General features: G+C 40.7%; 1 protein-coding gene across 1 annotated transcript in view; it reads left to right on the forward strand.

The window, feature by feature from the left end:
- The window catches only part of CEP192 (centrosomal protein 192), a 459,635-nt gene that overhangs the window by 401,411 nt on the left and 40,907 nt on the right, over positions 1–17,317 (forward strand). The window contains 1 exon segment of the mRNA XM_030212468.1: positions 3,764–3,883. Coding sequence (XP_030068328.1) covers positions 3,764–3,883 — 120 coding nt within the window.

Raw genomic sequence — 17,317 nt, forward strand, 5'->3', positions numbered from 1 at the left:
CTGCAGCAGACCTTGACAGAAGAGGCAGTGATGGGGAAAATTTTTTTTTAAATCACATGGTACTACTAATTACTATTAAGGCCATTCTACTCTCAATGTGAACAAAAAAAAAATCCCAGTTTTGTAGAAATTAATATGCTGACCATAACAGGGGTCCAGTTTTGGTTTTTTTTTTTTTGGTTCACAGTGTAGAATCTCCGTACAATCCAGTATTTTCATTTAAATTATAGAAGAGAAAAAAAAAAAGCCTTCAAGTATTTTTCACTTTGTGATTTCTTCTAGCAGAAAGTATCAAATTGTACAGTGAAAAACTTCTCTCTTCTTCTGCGAAATTGGAGACAACATTTATACAACTGACGGCCAGTCTGGACATATTTGGAATTCTCCCTTTCACTGAAAGCTAAAACACTTGGAGGTCTAAAACAATTATATTTTGAATAACTTCAGACACAGTCTTTTCCCTGTACATTTTTAGCTCATATTTAGGTACCTCTGAAAAAACAGGTATTGCATGAAAGTATTCAGAATCCTCTAGCAGGACATAAACATGATGAGGATCAAATAACGTACAAGCCTTCAGAAAATTCAGACCTGTCAGCTAGCCAAAGCAGCAGGAACAGGCAGGAAAGAGTGGGGTTCTTTCCTGCCCCCCCCCCCTCGAAGAGCCCACTAGATCACCAGGGCATGTGAAGGTAGACCCAGGGAGGGCCCACAGGGAAGCAGGGGGGGCTGGCCAATTTTCTCCATGGCTTTACTTCTAAAGTTTAGAGGGACGGTAAAAAAAAAAAAAGAAAGCCCTCATTGAAGTTCCTGCAGTATTGCTAATGTGCCATTTGATTTTGTTTAAAAAAATTCTCCATTACCACATTACCACCTCTCAGGATGGTGGTCTACTTGGGCCGCAGGAGTGCACTGTCTACACATCGTTGCTTTCCCTCCGAGTGCTGTATATAAGGGAGGAGGTCCCACAGCAGTAGACCATGAGGCATATTTTCAAAGCACTTCGCCTTCCAAAGTTCCATAGGTTTCTTTGGAACTTTGGGAGGCTAAGTGCTTTGAAAATATGCCTCTATGTGACCAACATGCGTCTTGTCACCCGATTGGCCTGAAGGGCCAGATCACCAGGATTTTTGCGTGACAATGCTGAATCTGTACCCCTGTGAAGGATTACAGCAGGAGTAATGCCCCAGAGAATGTAATCTGCAGGGACACAACAAAAACTAACATTCATAGAAACACAAGTGCTGTTTCAATCTAAAGACCCCCCCCCCCCCCCCATTAGGAAGACTAACAGAGGGACCTTCAATTATCATTTCACAAGCCGCATATCGCCCACATTTAAAATGTCCACAGTGACTGTGGTCCTGCTGCATCCATACATGAGATCTACACAGGAGATCCTTCAAAGTACAGTTCCTGCTATAAGATAACAGATTTTTTTTTAAAGCACGTATGTACTGCCAGCATATAGGGGTTCTTTTACTAAGGTGCGCTGAAAAATGGCCACGGTAGTATAGGTGCAGGTTTTGGGTGAGCGCAGAATCATTTTTCAGTGCACCTGTTAAAAGGGTCTTTTTAAAATGTTTGCCAAAAATGGACATTTGGCAAAATGAAAATTGCCGCATGTCCATTTTGGGTCTGATACCTTACCACCAGCCATTGACCTAGTGGTAAAGTGTCACACGGTAATGACCTACGCACACCAAATGCCACTTGGCGCATGTCCAATAAGCGCAGCAGAAAATATAAATTATTTTTCAGCCATGCGTATCGGATGCGCGGCAAAAATGAAATTACCGCAAGAGCCACTGTGCGGTAACTCCATTTTGGTGCTCGTTGGGCACGCATAGATGCTGATGCAGCTTAGTAAAAGAGCCCCTTTTTAACAATCTTCCCAACCTCCAAAGACTTGGAGGAATATTTTGGAACACAAGCAATCATCTCTGTATCAAGTTGTTTAATATGGTAATTGATTATCAGCCTCCAATTGTACTTTGCTGTCTTTTGAGCCTTCTTAATCACTTTATTAGGATAATCGTCTTAAAAATTCATTAATCAGTCCCACAGCTTGAGCCTCATACTCCTCCTTAGATTGGCAAATCCATTGATACTGTAAAAACTGAGAAACCAGAAGACCATCCTTCAAATGGGGGTGGATGCATGCTTTGATAATGAAGAAAAGTATAACAATCTGTTTGCTTAGTGTACAGTCGTTGCAAATTGTTCTCACACTTCATCTTCACATTTGAAAAGTTAATCTCAATCTCATGAAAATTTATGTCAAACTTGATAGTAGAGTAGCAACCAGTCAAAATAGTCTTCAACGTATCATCCCACAACAGAAATATGTCATCGATAAAGCTATACTTGGCAATATTTGTGACTTCGCTTAGTGTTATATAATTGCCTTCTGGTGAATTTGTGTGTGATGCACAGAACTAACCCATTTGGAGAAATTGCCCTTGAAATTTTATCTTGAAGAAAAGATTATAACTGTATAGGGTCAATAAAGGTATGGCAATGTCCCTTATACTAAACTAGGCATTTACAGGAGAATTTTAAAGAAAAGGTTGCCTCTATTACAGGCAGTTTACGTTTAAACTGAACATCAGAAAATATAGCAACCCTTTGATCACTAAAACAAATGCGCTTAAAATAATTGTTGAACAGCAATGATTTACCATTCTCTGAGTTTATTGATAACCAAAGTAGATCTACTAGTTATATTATCATGGGAAGATGCCAACCCCCTTCTTCCAACACACTTTTCCTCCCAGCTGGCAAATAGTAGAACTTGGATATTGAAAATTTTTCAGGTTTCTCAAACTTCAGTGCATCTATCAAATACATATTCCAGTGCCAACAGTCTTGTCCTTACAAAATTTAGTCACCTAATGTTCTTATTTCATACGGCATTCTGATAAATCACCTTGGACTTTTGTTCTGATATCTTTTAGTCTCTAAAGTACCCAAATGTTGGTTTACCTTTTCCAGCTTCCTGTCAGGTTCTTTCAATTTCTGCACTCTTGAAAACCCAGAAATGTGGAAAAAAGGTGTCTGAACAAAATCTTCAGTTCCCACTTAAGGAATCCCACAGATTATTCAGGGCCTCCACCTTCTTTCCTGAGGAACCTAGCCCATATGCTTGAAATTTGGGCACCAGTTTGGGGTGGAACTGAAGTTTTAAAACTCAGTTTCAACCTTTACCACTGACTTCTGCCACTTATGCCTGGAGATAGAACCAATACTCAAAACAGGATCCAGTTCTACCTCTACCAGCTTTCCCCAAAGATGCTGAAGGCAAACACACCATCCTCTTCTGATATTTGTTTTCCCGGCTGCAGACTGCTTTCTTGCCAAAGCACTTCCAAGTGGCTCAACACAGATCAGCAGTTGTAGTGGAGGTGAAGGGCAGCGGGAGACAACTCCATTGCTCTCACTCATGGATGAAACATACAGCTTGGGGACCACATGCAAAAATCACCCATTGAAAAATAGAAACCATTTTTGCCTTCCTCTTGCTCTGTCCCTTTCCTGGTGTCATTCTCTACTCTGTACTAGTTACATATTGCCACAATTTTAGATGAGTGGGCATAAATTAACCTTTGGTTAACTATGACATACAAAAATTATGTACCATCCTTTTGGTAGTTTGTCATTTTAATTGTGTACTTTTTAATGATATTTTTATACTAAATAGCTAATCTTATTTTGATCATATTTAACTCCTTTTCAATTCCTTATTTACTATTTATTTTGGTAGGTGGGCTTTAGTTTTTTCCCTCGTGAAAGGGGAGATTATTCACAGTTTTGGGACATGGAGTGTCATCCAAGTACAGAGCCACACTTAAAGCATAAGCTTAGATTCCAGCTCTGTGGAACGGTAAGTATTCTGAAAAATAATTGCAATAAAAGTTGTATGCTTTTTAACAGTCATATTGTTCCTGTAAAAAATTGAATGTCATTTGAATTTTTTATACCACATAGGTTTCTTCTGAAGAAGGGACATGCCTGAATGTGATCTTAGTCTTGCATACTAAAACCGTTTTTTGTTGATCCCTTGAAAGATTTTTCAGTTCAGTAAGATTCCAGTCTTTGGTAATAACAAGGACCTTTATTTTTCCTAATTGGTAAAAAGTGTTGCATTATACAAAATATAGCTTGGTGCTATATTAAAAATAGCTTTTAATATGCTATGTAGTATAGGCACATTACTTGATTCCTCTAACTTTACATTACCATAAATGATAAAGCAGGAAACAAATCCATGCTTGTTGCAATATTGACAGTTTTTCTGTTATCATAGAGGTTTATCATATGTTAGGTCATTTATTCCAGACCATGTTTTCCAGTAGGCAGAGATAGCTTGCTGTGACTTTTGCAATTATACTGTTTATCTAGGAGTGCCAGATATATTTAAAGAAAGAAAAACATTTACATGTTCATCTTCTAAACTCTTTTTCTTTTATCTCTTTAGCCATTCAGCATTATTTTATAAGATATGTAAACCCAGTGCTCAGGCTAGGTGTCCATAGTTGGCCTGATATCCTGAGATGCATGGAAGGGGGTAATAACAATCAGGGCTGGATCAGAAGTGCTGGTGAGACCCCTAAATGAGACTGTGCTGAGACAAATAAGGTCTCTTCCTTTCCTGGTGGTCACCTTAGCTTCTACTCACTTTTGCTCATCTGCGCACCACTTTGCATCTGGGGGTAAAACATAGGGATAGAAAGTCAGACCACATCAGAGTGTATTAATAATGCTGTATCATATGTCCCAGACTCCAGTAACAGGACCATGTCCTCAGGTTCGCTGACTGCACCTCAATGTATACAATTTGAGAGGAATAGTCCCAGGAGCCAAAAGGTCTCTTGTAGGAGTACAACTGTCATAGCTTCAAAAAGAGAACAAATAGCCACGAAGGTTAGTATCCGATTCCAGGCTTGGAAGTCAGCAGTAATGGGGTGGCCACCTGAACAAGCACCTACTAGCAGATGGAGAAACAAATCTACAGTAGCAGTGGAATGTCTGTAAACGGAAGGGAGAGACCAGGAGAATTTCTCAGGGTAATGCCAGGGTGGACCTATCATAGCTAGAATCTTCCAATTTGAGCTCGCTGTCATCCTTCCAATTTGGATTAGTCCTGGAGAAGTACACAGTGGCAGCTGGTCTTGATTCACAGCACTTTAGCACCCACTCATTCTAAACTGGTGTAGTTACATGTGCAGCTTCCCAGGATCTCGTCCAAGGCAATTAGGTGGGTAAGGTGCTGACAATCAAGAAGTTTGCTGGTAAGATCCAACATAGGTTAAGGTCAGCACAGATGGGGACAGGTGGGAATTTATGCAGTACTTCCCCCCTGCCCCATGGATTTTATTTTATTAATATGCCAAGTCTGGGTGCAGTTCTATATTATAGGTACCAATAGTTACGTCTATTGTACAAATGTTTAGAATAATGGCATATATGCATTTATGTGCACACATGTCTCTAAATGCTAAAATTTCACCTAAGTGCTATTCTGTAAGTACATGCTTAATTTATATAGTGCATATTTGCAAGTGGTGCAGAAATGAATGAAGCATGGGTGGGATTTCCATTTATGCACCCAGCTTATAGAATAATGTAAGTTATAAATATATTTCAAGTTTTGTGCCAAAACTTGCACTAGCTCTAGGACGGAAGTATTCACGCCTGAATTCTAGGCGCCTATTTCATCTATTTGGCTAGTATCCCGTAATGGAATAGGCTCCTACCAAGTGTCCTGTAACAGAACTGCCTTGCTGATGCCTGTGATCATTCTCTATCATAAGCAGTCCTGGCATAGTTACTGGAGTGAGCACCTTTGCCTTATCTCTAGAGAATAAACATGCCCTGATTCAGTACAGGGGCGTAGCTAGGTGGGGCCACGGGGGCATGAGCCCCCGCAGATTTAACCGTGGCCCCCCTGCTTTCACCCCTACCGCCGCCGACCCTCCCCCGCCACATTCGACCCCCTCCCCCGCCGCCAACCCTCCCCTGCCGCCGCCGTCCGGTACCTTTGTTGGCAGGGGTCCCCAACCCCCGCCAGCCAAAGTTCTCTTCAGCACCGGTCTCCGGCGCATTGCTAATCTGGATTCTGTTTCTGTGAGTCCTGACGTCCTGCACGTAGGAACGTGCAGGAAGTCAGGACTCACAGAAACAGAATCCAGATCAGCGAATGCATTGAACTCGGAGACCGGCGCTCAAGGGGACTTTGGCTGGCGGGGGTTGGGGACCCCCGCCATCAAAGGTACCTGGTGGTGGCGGGGGAGGGTTGGTGGCAGCAGGAGGGGGCTTGAAAGGGATGGGGGGGTCAAAAGTGGCAGGGGGGCTAAAATGTGCCCCCTCACCTCGGGCTCTGGACCCCCCTCCCGTCGAAATCTGGCTACACCCCTGATTCAGTATAAGGGATGCAGTGAGGCCATCCAGTGTCAGCTCTTTTGAATGCCAAATGTTAATTTCCCTGTCTACTGTGATCCTATTCATCTCTGTGTCTACAATCTGTGCATAGTCATTTGCTATTATATGTAATTTATCTTTAAAATCAAGCATGATACTGAAGATTGTATGGTGGTCTATTTAATGGCAGTTTTTTAAAAGGGTTCAAGAGGTGAGCTGGGAAATTATAGACCAGTGAGCCTTAAGTCTGTTCCGAACAAAATGATAGTCTATTATAAAGAACAAAGTAACGTAGGCATGGATTTGTGGGACAAAGCCAACATGGATTTAGCCAAGGGAAATCTTCTCTTACCAATCTGTTACATTTCTTTGAAGGGGTGAATACACATGTAGATAAAACGTGAGCCACTTGATATTATGTATTTGAATTTTCAGAAGTACCTTATGAATGACTCCTGAGGAAATTAAAAAGTTGTGGGGTAGGAGGCAGTGTCCTTTTATGGGTTAAGAACTGGATGAAATATAGAAAGCAAAGAGTAGGGTTAAATGGTCAATATTCTCAAAAGAGAAGGGTAAATAGGTTCCCCAGGGGTCTGTGCTGGGACTGCTGCTTTTTAACATATTTATAAATGATACGAAAACAGGAATAATGAAAGAGGTGATTGAATTTCCTGGAAACACAAATTATTCATAGTTGTTAAATGGCAAGATTAGTGTGAAAAATTTAGAGGACCTTATGAGACTGAGAGGACATCCAAATGGCAGATATTTAATGTGAGCAAATGCAAAGTGATGAATGTAGGGAAGAGAAACCCAAGGTTCCACATTAGGAGTTGCTACCCTGGAAAATTAAGTATTTAGGTGTCATTGATAAGTGTGCAGCAGAGGCTAAGAAAGGAATTAGGAAAGTAATCAAGAACAAAACTGAGATTATTATAATGCCTTTGTATCACTCCATGGTGTGACTGCACCTCGAACATTATGTTCAATTTTGATCACTGTGTCTCAAAGATATAGCAGAACTTAAAAAAAAGGTTCAGAGAAGGGCAACAAAAATGATAAAGCGGGTGGAATAACTTCCCTTTGAGGAAAGGCTAAAGAGGCTAGGGCTCTTCAGCTTGGAGAAGAGATGGCTGAGGGGAGATATGATAGAGGTCTATAAAATACTGAGTGGAGTGGAACAGGTAGACTTGACTTGCTTGTTTACTCTTTCCAAAAATACAAGGACCAAGAGGGCACGCAATGAAGCTTCCAATCTAAAACAAATCAGTGAAAATACTTCTTCATTCAATGTGTAATTAAACTTTGGAATTTGTTTCTAAAGAATATGGTAAAAGCAGTTACGTAGGGTTTAAAAAAATGGTTGGGCAAGTTTCTAAAAGAAATGTTCATAAACCATTATTAAGATGAACTTAAGAAAATCCTGTTCTTGTTTCTGGGATAAGCAGAACATAATCTGTTCACTGTTTTGGGGATCTTGCCAGGTACTTTTGACCTGGATTGTCCACTGTTAGAAACAGGATACTGGGCTTGATGGACCTTTTGTCTGTCCCAGTATGACAGTGCTTTATATTCTTAAAGAGCTGACCAAATGATGTAGGATATTCTTCAGGTTCAAGTTATCCTGCTTGAGACAACAGTGATCTGGTCCAATGTTGTTTTTCTTTAGGTTTGTCATTCCCAAGTCTTAGGTTGAATCCGTTGGACTATGTCCCAATGTGGTTTGGTGGTTAAACGATTTAAGTGCCCAAGTCTATGTCAAGCAGAGGAGGGAAGTACATCTTTCTGATAAATGATAGCCATTTTAAATAATTTCATGGCAGAAATGCACAGGAGGCGAGTCTCTTTCAACTGAAAGAAAGCTGAAGAATTGAGGGCACCAGGGGGAAAGACTCCTTATGGAAAGGGTTGTGAATGTGTGGAATGGCCGCCCAGTGGAATAGGTGGAGACCAAAACTGAAGTCAAGAAAGCATGAAGCAAACACATTGGATTTCTAAGGGAGAAGAAGAGACATTGGATAGGGAGACTGAATAGGCCAAATGGTATTTACTTGCCATCATTCTCGGTTACCTCAGGCTGGATATGCACCTGCCTTCTTCCTAGGATGTCTTAGAGCAAGAGTGATGTACTTGATCTTATTTTTTTCTGCATTATTTTCTTGGTTTATGCTCTGTGGCTTGGTCCTTTTGGTGTGTTTTTTAAAAAATTATTAATATAGCAGTCTTATCAAACTTGACGAATTCAAGCATCTATTTTCCATCTTATTTAACCAGCCAATAACTTAAACCAATAAATTTCCTGTACATTTCTCTTTATATCCTCCCCCCCCCCCCCCCCATTTTATAAAGCTTTATCCAGATATCTTTATTTATACAGTTCTAGGCAAAAATATAACCTTAGCTGCAGGAAAGCACATTTTATTGAGGTATCTTCTGGTGCCGTGGGCCTTGTCAGCGTGACTTTTCAGGGATAGAGCTGTGGGCAGGATGGGGTGAAGCTGTGGGTGGGTCCTAAATCTCCTGCTGGGAAAGCTGCCCAAGCCTCTCCTAGCTCCACAGTTCTACTACTTCCTTTTTATCTACAAATTAAACCCTGAGCAGGATAACATATTCTCAGGGGTGGCTGATGTCATCCGATGGAGTCCTGTGCAGGAACCACTCTCCAGCTTTAATAAAATATTTTAGAACATTTTAATTCACATGCATGCACCTTCCTGCCTGCTACTGTCTCGTGAGACCAAGCCAGTCATCATTTTTCCGCAGTTTATGGTTTTACTTTTTCTGGTGCCTCCTTTCAGCTTGTTTCTGGTGATACTGTTTAGACATTGTCCTCCACATTTTTGTGGGTTTTTAAAGTTCTGTTGCTGTCATGTGGTGTGTGTGTTTTTTTCCTGAAAGACATCTTTTTTGGGTTTTTCAATTGTGTCTAGGTTTCATTTCTCTTTATCAGCTCTTTTTTGGCCACAGTAGGCCTTGGGCACCCAGATGGATATTTTTCACCACCGAGTCTTTGATTTTGCTCCACTGACTGACTATAGGCTTGTAGTGGGGAGAGACTTTAACATCATGGCTGGCCCGCGTATAAATTGTAAACCTCCAAAAGCCAAGGTGAAGGGAGCAGATGGGAAAGGTGTTAATTTTCTAATGCACAGCTGGGACTGTTGGATACCTGGTGGGTACTTTACCCTGATGACCATGTTTATACATTTTACTCACATGCGCACGAGGTGTAAGCCCCCCTCCCCCCAATAATGTTTTGGGAGACGGGGAAAGCAGATCACTCTTTAAAAATGTCCGCTGAGACTTCCAGCGGCGGCCTCGCGAGACTTCTGCTGAAGTCTTGGAGGCTGCCCTTGTAAGTCTCAGCGGCCATTTTGAATAGCAATGCAGCAGCGGGAGAGTCAGCGCCGGCAGTGGGCAGGAAAGACTGGGGATCTTTCCTGCCTGCCCCGAAGAATCCACTGGACCACCAAAGTGGTTGCCTTCTTCAGGTATGTACTGGACTCTGAGCCTGGGACGCTGTAGCTCGGAGTGGGGACGAGAGCTGGCTCGTCCTGCACCACAGAATCTGTCTTCACAACATTTTTAGCTTATGAAAAATTAGTTTTGTTAGTCATCTTATATGTGGTTTACAGGTCAGCTATGCATTTATTATTATGCCTAAGTAGCAAACCTTATGACAAATTGAAATCATGGTATGGATGGGCAGATTTGATATAAATAAGAAAAAGCAACACTGGGCCTTCAAGAAAGAGGCAATGGCAGTCCTTTATTGTGAAAAAGACCCGACACGGGCCGTGTTTCGGCGCACAAGTGCCTGCCTCAGGGATCTGACATAAAAACACAAATATAATTATAAATACACATTCCACAAAAATTAACATGCATATCATAAAATAATAATTAAAATGCAAAAACATAAAAATAATATGTAAAATACAATATTAAAAATGAATGAGGATCAAAATCTTGTCAGTGATAACCCAAAGTGTTTAAAATAAAAATCCATTAACCATTATGCACAATCATATACACATTAATAACAGCATTTACAAAATCATAGAATGAATTCAAATATGATATAATAACCTATTGTGATATGACTCACTCTGTAAATATTTGATATGCCATTGGTCTTTATTTAGGGTACTATAAAAAAAAGTTGTATTTTCAAGCATGCTGGCTTGTGCAGCATACAGATACACACAGAGGAAGTATAATAAGAGAATAACTTTTCATAGGTAGAGTAGTAATTTGTTATAAATCGTAATTGGTGTGTTATGTGGAGGGGCTGGTTAAAGGGCCACCCTAACCCTGTTATATTGGTGCAGATATTTTTTTTTCTCCTGGAAAAGGCCTTCTAAAACAGACATCATGTTATGAGAATCAGGTGCTCAGCGTTAAAAGTTAAGTTTGTATTTATTTACTTATGTCATTTTATCCCACATTAAACATGAATTAGATTGGAACCTGGGAGCATTTAATTTTTTTTTCCTGGCGAGAGTAATTCATTGCCCCCCCCCTCCCTCCCCAGGCTCTCTCCCCGGCTATAGCCAGCTCTGCAATTTGGGTGGGGAGGGGACCAGGGAGAGAGCCGCCTGTTAAAAATTTACCAGCACACCACTGATAACAACTGTCAACCAAGGGAAAGAACTGTGGAAAATTCATGTTCCTTGTGAGCTACAATATTTTCAATACAGCATTGAGAGCTTCAGAAATGGGGATTGGTGCCACAGGATTGCCTGGCAGTGGGCCTTAAGATCTCAAGATCAGTGATGGGAGGCGGGGATAGTGCTGGGCAGACTTATACGGTCTGTGCCCTGAAGAGCAAAGGTACAAATCAAAGTAGGGTGTACACAAAAAGTAGCACACGAGTTGTCTTGTTGGGCAGACTGGATGGACCATGCAGGTCTTTTTCTGCCGTCATCTACTATGTTACTATGTAATACAGAGTTACAGGAGAAATTTGCTAATGTGCTGTGCCATGGAGAGAATCTCTTCAGAGAAAAGGGGCAGGAGGCTGTTATCGTCATCAAACAGCACAGTCACTTAAAACCAGGCCTACTTCTGACCTAGACTCCTCTTGTAGGATATTTTGTAGCAGTGGGTACCAGGGATCTTTCTACTCTTATAGGTATCCTCCATATCTTGCTCCCAAATATCTCTGGGACCTTGATCTCATACTACTACTGCTACTACTATTTAGCATAAGAAAGCCAAATGTTCAGAAGTTCCAACCAGCTCTATGGTCAAAACCGGGGATGAGATTTTAACTGGCTCCAGCAGAGCACAACTTTAATCCCTTCAGCCACTCTGGACAGCCTTCCAGGAGGGAGGAAGGCTAAAATGTTTTGCAGCAAAATGGTCTCTTATAACTCCAGACTGATGGGTTCTCAAAATTGTACAGGAAGATTATTGTCTGCAATTAGAAAACACACCTCTAAATTGCTTACCAATGGCATCAAAGTTATGCTTTCGGCATCAGGCCAATGCAGTCAAGAGGGAAGATATTTTATTCCAAGTATTTCCTGATCACAAAAAAAGATGGGGAGGTTTCATCCCATCCTAGATCTAAGGGCTAAGCAATATTTAAGGATGGTTTCCTTAGGCACTCTCATTCCCATTCTACAAAAAGGGGCTTGGTTATGCTCTCTGAACTTAAAACACGCTTATACCACATACAGATACATGCAAGTCACAGGAGATATCTGAGATTTGTTCAAGGGAAACCGCCTTCAGTACCGCACGCTACCCTTTAGCCTTGAGTTAATACCAAGAGTATGCACAAAATGTCTAACAGTCATTGCAGCATCTCTACACAGACTGGGGATAAATGTATTTCCCTACTTGGATGATTGGCTGCTAAAGAACCCACCAGAGGAAGAAGCAAAGGATTCAATGCAGTTGGTCATTGGGGTGTTAGAGCTTCAAAGGTTCATCATAAACTATCCCAAGTCAATGGTTCAGCCCATCAGAGAGACTGGAATTCGTAGGAGCCTTGCTAGACACAACTTTAGCTTCTACATATCTTCTGCAGCATTGGATCTTAACTCTTGTTTGAGTAGTAGAAGTGTGTACAAGAATTAGCAAGTATCAGCTTGTCAGGTGTTAGGGGTGCTAGGCCACATGGCTTCCATGGTTCGTGTTACTCCCATGGCATGCCTAAATTTGAGACGTGCTCAGTGGACCTTTGCATATTTAAAACAGGGAAAATATTTTCCCCTAAAATGTAGTTAAGCCCTAGAACTCATTGCCAGAGCAAGTGGTAAAAGTAGTTAATATAACTGGGTTTAAAAAAGGTTTGGACAAATTCCTGGAGGAAAAGTTCATAAAGTATTATTAAGGTTGACTTGGGAAAAACCACTGCTTATCCCTGGAGTTAAGTAGCATGGAATCTTGCCACTTTATAGGACTCTACCAGGTACTTGTGACCTAGCTTGGTCATTGATGGTAGCTAGATACTAGGATAGATGGACCTTTGATCTGACTCAGTGAGGAAGCTCTTATGACCCTGTCTATCCAGTGAACTCAAGTCACAGGGAGTCTTCAGGACATCATATCTGTGACAATTCTTTCCAGGACTTGCTGTCCTGGTGGGTGGTTCATTCCAGTCTGGTGACAAGAATCCCCTTCTAGATTTCTCTAATTCAAAAGTCCTCCACACTCAAGGTCTTTGGTCTGCTCAGGAAGAATTTCATCAGATAAACTTCCTAGAGCTAAGAGCAATCTGGAACATTGTAAAGGCTTTATCAAATCATTCTAATCCATATGGGCATCCAGGTTGCAGAGTGTTATATCAACAGGGAGGTACAAAGTTGTATCTCTTGTGTCACGAAGCAGTTAGAATGTGGCAGTGGGCCATCTTACATGGCATGTCTGAAAGCCTTATATCTGGTAGGGAAAGACAACTATCTGGCACACAGGCTGAGTTAGATTCTGTAACCTCATGAGTTGTCTCTGATGAGGATGTAGCCCAGAGGATTTTTGTGAATGGTTATTCTCCCCCCTACCTGCCCCACGATACATCTTTTTGGCACTCAATTCTGTTCCAGACTTGAATCACAAAAGAGACTAGCCTTGGATACCTTGCTAATCTATTGGAGACAGGGCTTTTTGTATGCTTATCCAATAACTGATTGTGAAAACTTGGCAGAAATGAAGAGCCATGATTCTGATTGCCCCCTACTGACTTAAGCAGATATGATTTCCTCTTGTCCTGGAACTTTCCTTGGAGACTTGCATGTTTTCTAATGCTAATTACCTAGTATCAGGGGTCCCTACTACATCCCAACCTTCAGTCCCTAGCCCTCATAGCTTAGATGTTGAGAGAGTAGTGGTGGGTTCCCTGGACTTACTAGGCAGTGCATCTCAGGTTCTGTTTACTTCCGGAAGAGTTTCTAGTAGGAGGTCTTACGGTTTTAAATAGAAGAGGTTTGCCATTGGGTGTGAGAGTGAGGTCTTAAATATCTTTTCCTGTTCTACACAAAAATTGCTTTGAATACCTTCTACATCTTTGAGTCAGATCTCAAAACCAGTTCTATTAGGATTCACTGTAGTACAATTGATGTTTTCACCAAGTAGATGGTAAACCCACCTCTTCTAAGACTTTAGTTGTTCTCTTTATGTGGATCTTTTTTGCATTTGTTGAAGCCTCCTATCAAGCCTCCAGCAGTGTCATGTAACATCAGTGTCATTGTAACCCAGTTGATGGAAGCTCCTTTTGAATCGCTAGATACCTGCACCTGAAGTTCCTGATCTTTAATGTCATATTTTTGGTGGTGGTTACTGCAACCTGTAGGATCACTGAGCTTTAGGCTCTAGTAGCTGAAATAACTTTTTCAATAACAGAGAGGGGTCTTTCACACATCCTGAGTTCCTTCCTAAGGTAGTGTTGGAGTTTCGCCTTAACCAGTTAATTGTGTCAACATTTTTCCAAAAAATCTCATGCTATTAAACATGAAAACGCACTGTACACTTTGGACTGAGAGAGCCTTGGCCTTCTGTCTGGAGCAGACTAAAGCCCATGGAACAGTGCTTCTTAATCTTGCTGTGACTCCATTTATGTAGCACAGAAAGCTCACAGACTGTTGACTTTATGGAGGGCCCACCCAGGACATGACACCAAATGTAGGTTTCACAACCAAGGATGGGGACTGTTGTTGGCACATGCACTCTTTTTCAAATTGGCGAACAGACTGCATTTCCTTCATTTATGGACAGAATGGGCTGTCTAGAGCAAGGGTCCTCAAATCCAGGTTTGGTTTTCAGGATTTCCATAATGAATACATATGAGAGATATTTGAATATAATGGAAGTGGTGAATGCAAATAGATCTCATACCTATAAATTGTAGAAATCCTGATAATCAGGCTGGGTTGTAGACCTTGAAAACTGGATTTGAGGACCCCTGGTCTAGAGGGTCATGTTGCAGCTTATAATGTTAGAATTGTGGTTGGGTCAGTAGCCCATTTGAGATCAACTTCCTTAGAGGAAATTTGCAGAGCCACAAAGTGGTCTGTGTACATATTCACATCATGTATTTATACTCTTATTAAATTCTTTTTTATAGAGGAAAAAGGCTCAACAGACTCCTTAATCCAGCTCTCAGGCATTTAAATATCAGGAGTTCTTACTGTCATTTTAGGCAAAAAAACCTCACTTCTCATAAACGCATTCACTGTCGGTTATTTGACTAATAAACCAGCACTTATCTTAATGCTGTGCTCCTGTTGTCGCTCAAACTCAGTTATAGAATTCATATTCAAGCTATTAAGGGTATGGTTAGTTTTGCTTAGGCCAGGAATACAAGGAAGTTGATTTTGTGTATGTGTTCCTCCAAATGTTAAAGGGGCAAACTTTCCTTGTTTGAATTAATTGTCTTGTGGTAATTGAGCAATTCTATAACTTAGGCACCTGGGTTAAATGTTCCTTTGCACACTTATCTTGCCAAAAAGTAGCGCTTAGATGCATAATCTCCTTAAGCTTCTCAACTTTCTCCTGGAGGCACACCCAGCCAGTTGGGTTTTCAGGATTACCACAATGAAGGTGTATGAGAGAAATCTGCATATACTGGATATCTGTTGCTTGCAAATGTATCTTAATTCATATTTCATTGTAATCCTGAAAACTTGAATGGGCACTGGTTTAAGCACTATTCTGTAAGGGGGCACATAGGTGCTGTAGTACAAATGCAAGGGGGGTTGTGCATAGGAAGAGCATGGGCACCCTTGCCACATTTAGGTGCGCTCAGTTACGCCAGCACTAAGACTGGTGTAACTAGGGCTCCTAAACATAAAGGGCTCCAGTGCTGAGTCATGCCAGTAATGGAATCTGGCCGTCCATATGCCATTATAGAATAGGCGCCCAAGTAACAAAATTGTCAGTTTATTGTCCTGAGGGATTGTCTATACAAGCTTTACAAACATACAAAAAGGTAAGGTCATGATATCAATTGTAGATTTTTCACAGTTGACTACTATGCCAACATATGATAGAGGTTCACATTTTTAGATAAGCCATTTTGTTGCAAAATAACTCTCCTCTCGTGTGTCTGGGCAAAAAACTCTTTATTTGGGAGTCAATCCCCTTCTTATATACTCTATGAATATTCATGGATATTACATGTATTATCATTACTATTGGTTACATTTTGCTTACACAACCATGATCATGCATTGCTTACAAGAACAACTCTACATGAACAGCTCGTGAACCTGCTCAGGAATGTACAAACATCACCTGCTATTCTGCTACTTTCTCAGGAAAGAACAAAAACATCACATGCTAGATTCTCAGGAATATACAAAACATCATCTGCTGCCTGTATCCAAATACATTCTATCTACATCTCCACCTTTTTTTTTTTTTTTTTTTAATGAAATCTCCGTGGTGTGCCAGCTGGAGATGGAGGTGGAGATGTTTGTAATAGCTTATAAACATATTGAGCAGAGTGACGTGTTGGAGCGAATGGACGAGGAAAACATAAAGAAAAAAGGTTAGGAATGCATTGTATACAACAGCAAAAAATAGTGAAAACAAAAATACCAATGACTAAATACTGGATAATAGGGCGGAGCCAGGTCCAAGGGATCCATTGCCACAATTGATCCCATACATCAGAGAGTAGGTTATTATGAATAGTAATATGAGTAGTTAAATTCCGTAGGAAAGCTAATTGTTTGTCAATGGCCTTTGAATTGTCAGATAAATTAAAACAGCACATGTCCTGAAACTCTTCGCAACCATGATGGTTAAGTAATAAAAGATAATCAATGGCTGCTCGATTTTGTAAAACTCCATGACGTAATTGCTGTTGCTCAGCATTAAGTAAACTAATAGCAGTGGAGGTTGCATTGATTGATTTAATTGCCCAACAGGCTAATTCACGAATATTTTTTGCATTTGCCGCTGCCAATGCAGGGACACCTATTAATGAAAATGCAAGTGCCAGATATTCAGTTTGACTCAGAAATTTAACATTATCATTGCAATTGGCAGCAAGGGTCATACGCTTGGATCGCATATGTGAGGAGTTAGAAAATAAAATATGTTTACTGGGAAGTACCATAGTGAGTCGACTTAGACAGCATGTAGTACCATCAGATATATTAGCTGGAATATAATTAAAGGTATACATTCCACATGACCAAAACCAGCCAGGGGGTAAATGAGTAAATTTATAAATATATGAAACATTTTCGTAGGAGCTACAATTTAACAAAGTTGGTCCAAAATTAACACAATTTGATCGGGTACAATTAACCATACGAGCACATGTCATATTGATACTAGCTATTTGATTGGTTCTCACATGCATTGCCAAAGTAGGCGGCAACAGGGTTTGTGTTCCCCAATTATGGTATTCATAAGAAGCATTTCGATAGGATGAATTAACAGG

The sequence above is a fragment of the Microcaecilia unicolor genome, chromosome 1 (assembly GCF_901765095.1).
Source record: "Microcaecilia unicolor chromosome 1, aMicUni1.1, whole genome shotgun sequence".
Taxonomy (NCBI): Eukaryota; Metazoa; Chordata; class Amphibia; order Gymnophiona; family Siphonopidae; genus Microcaecilia; species Microcaecilia unicolor.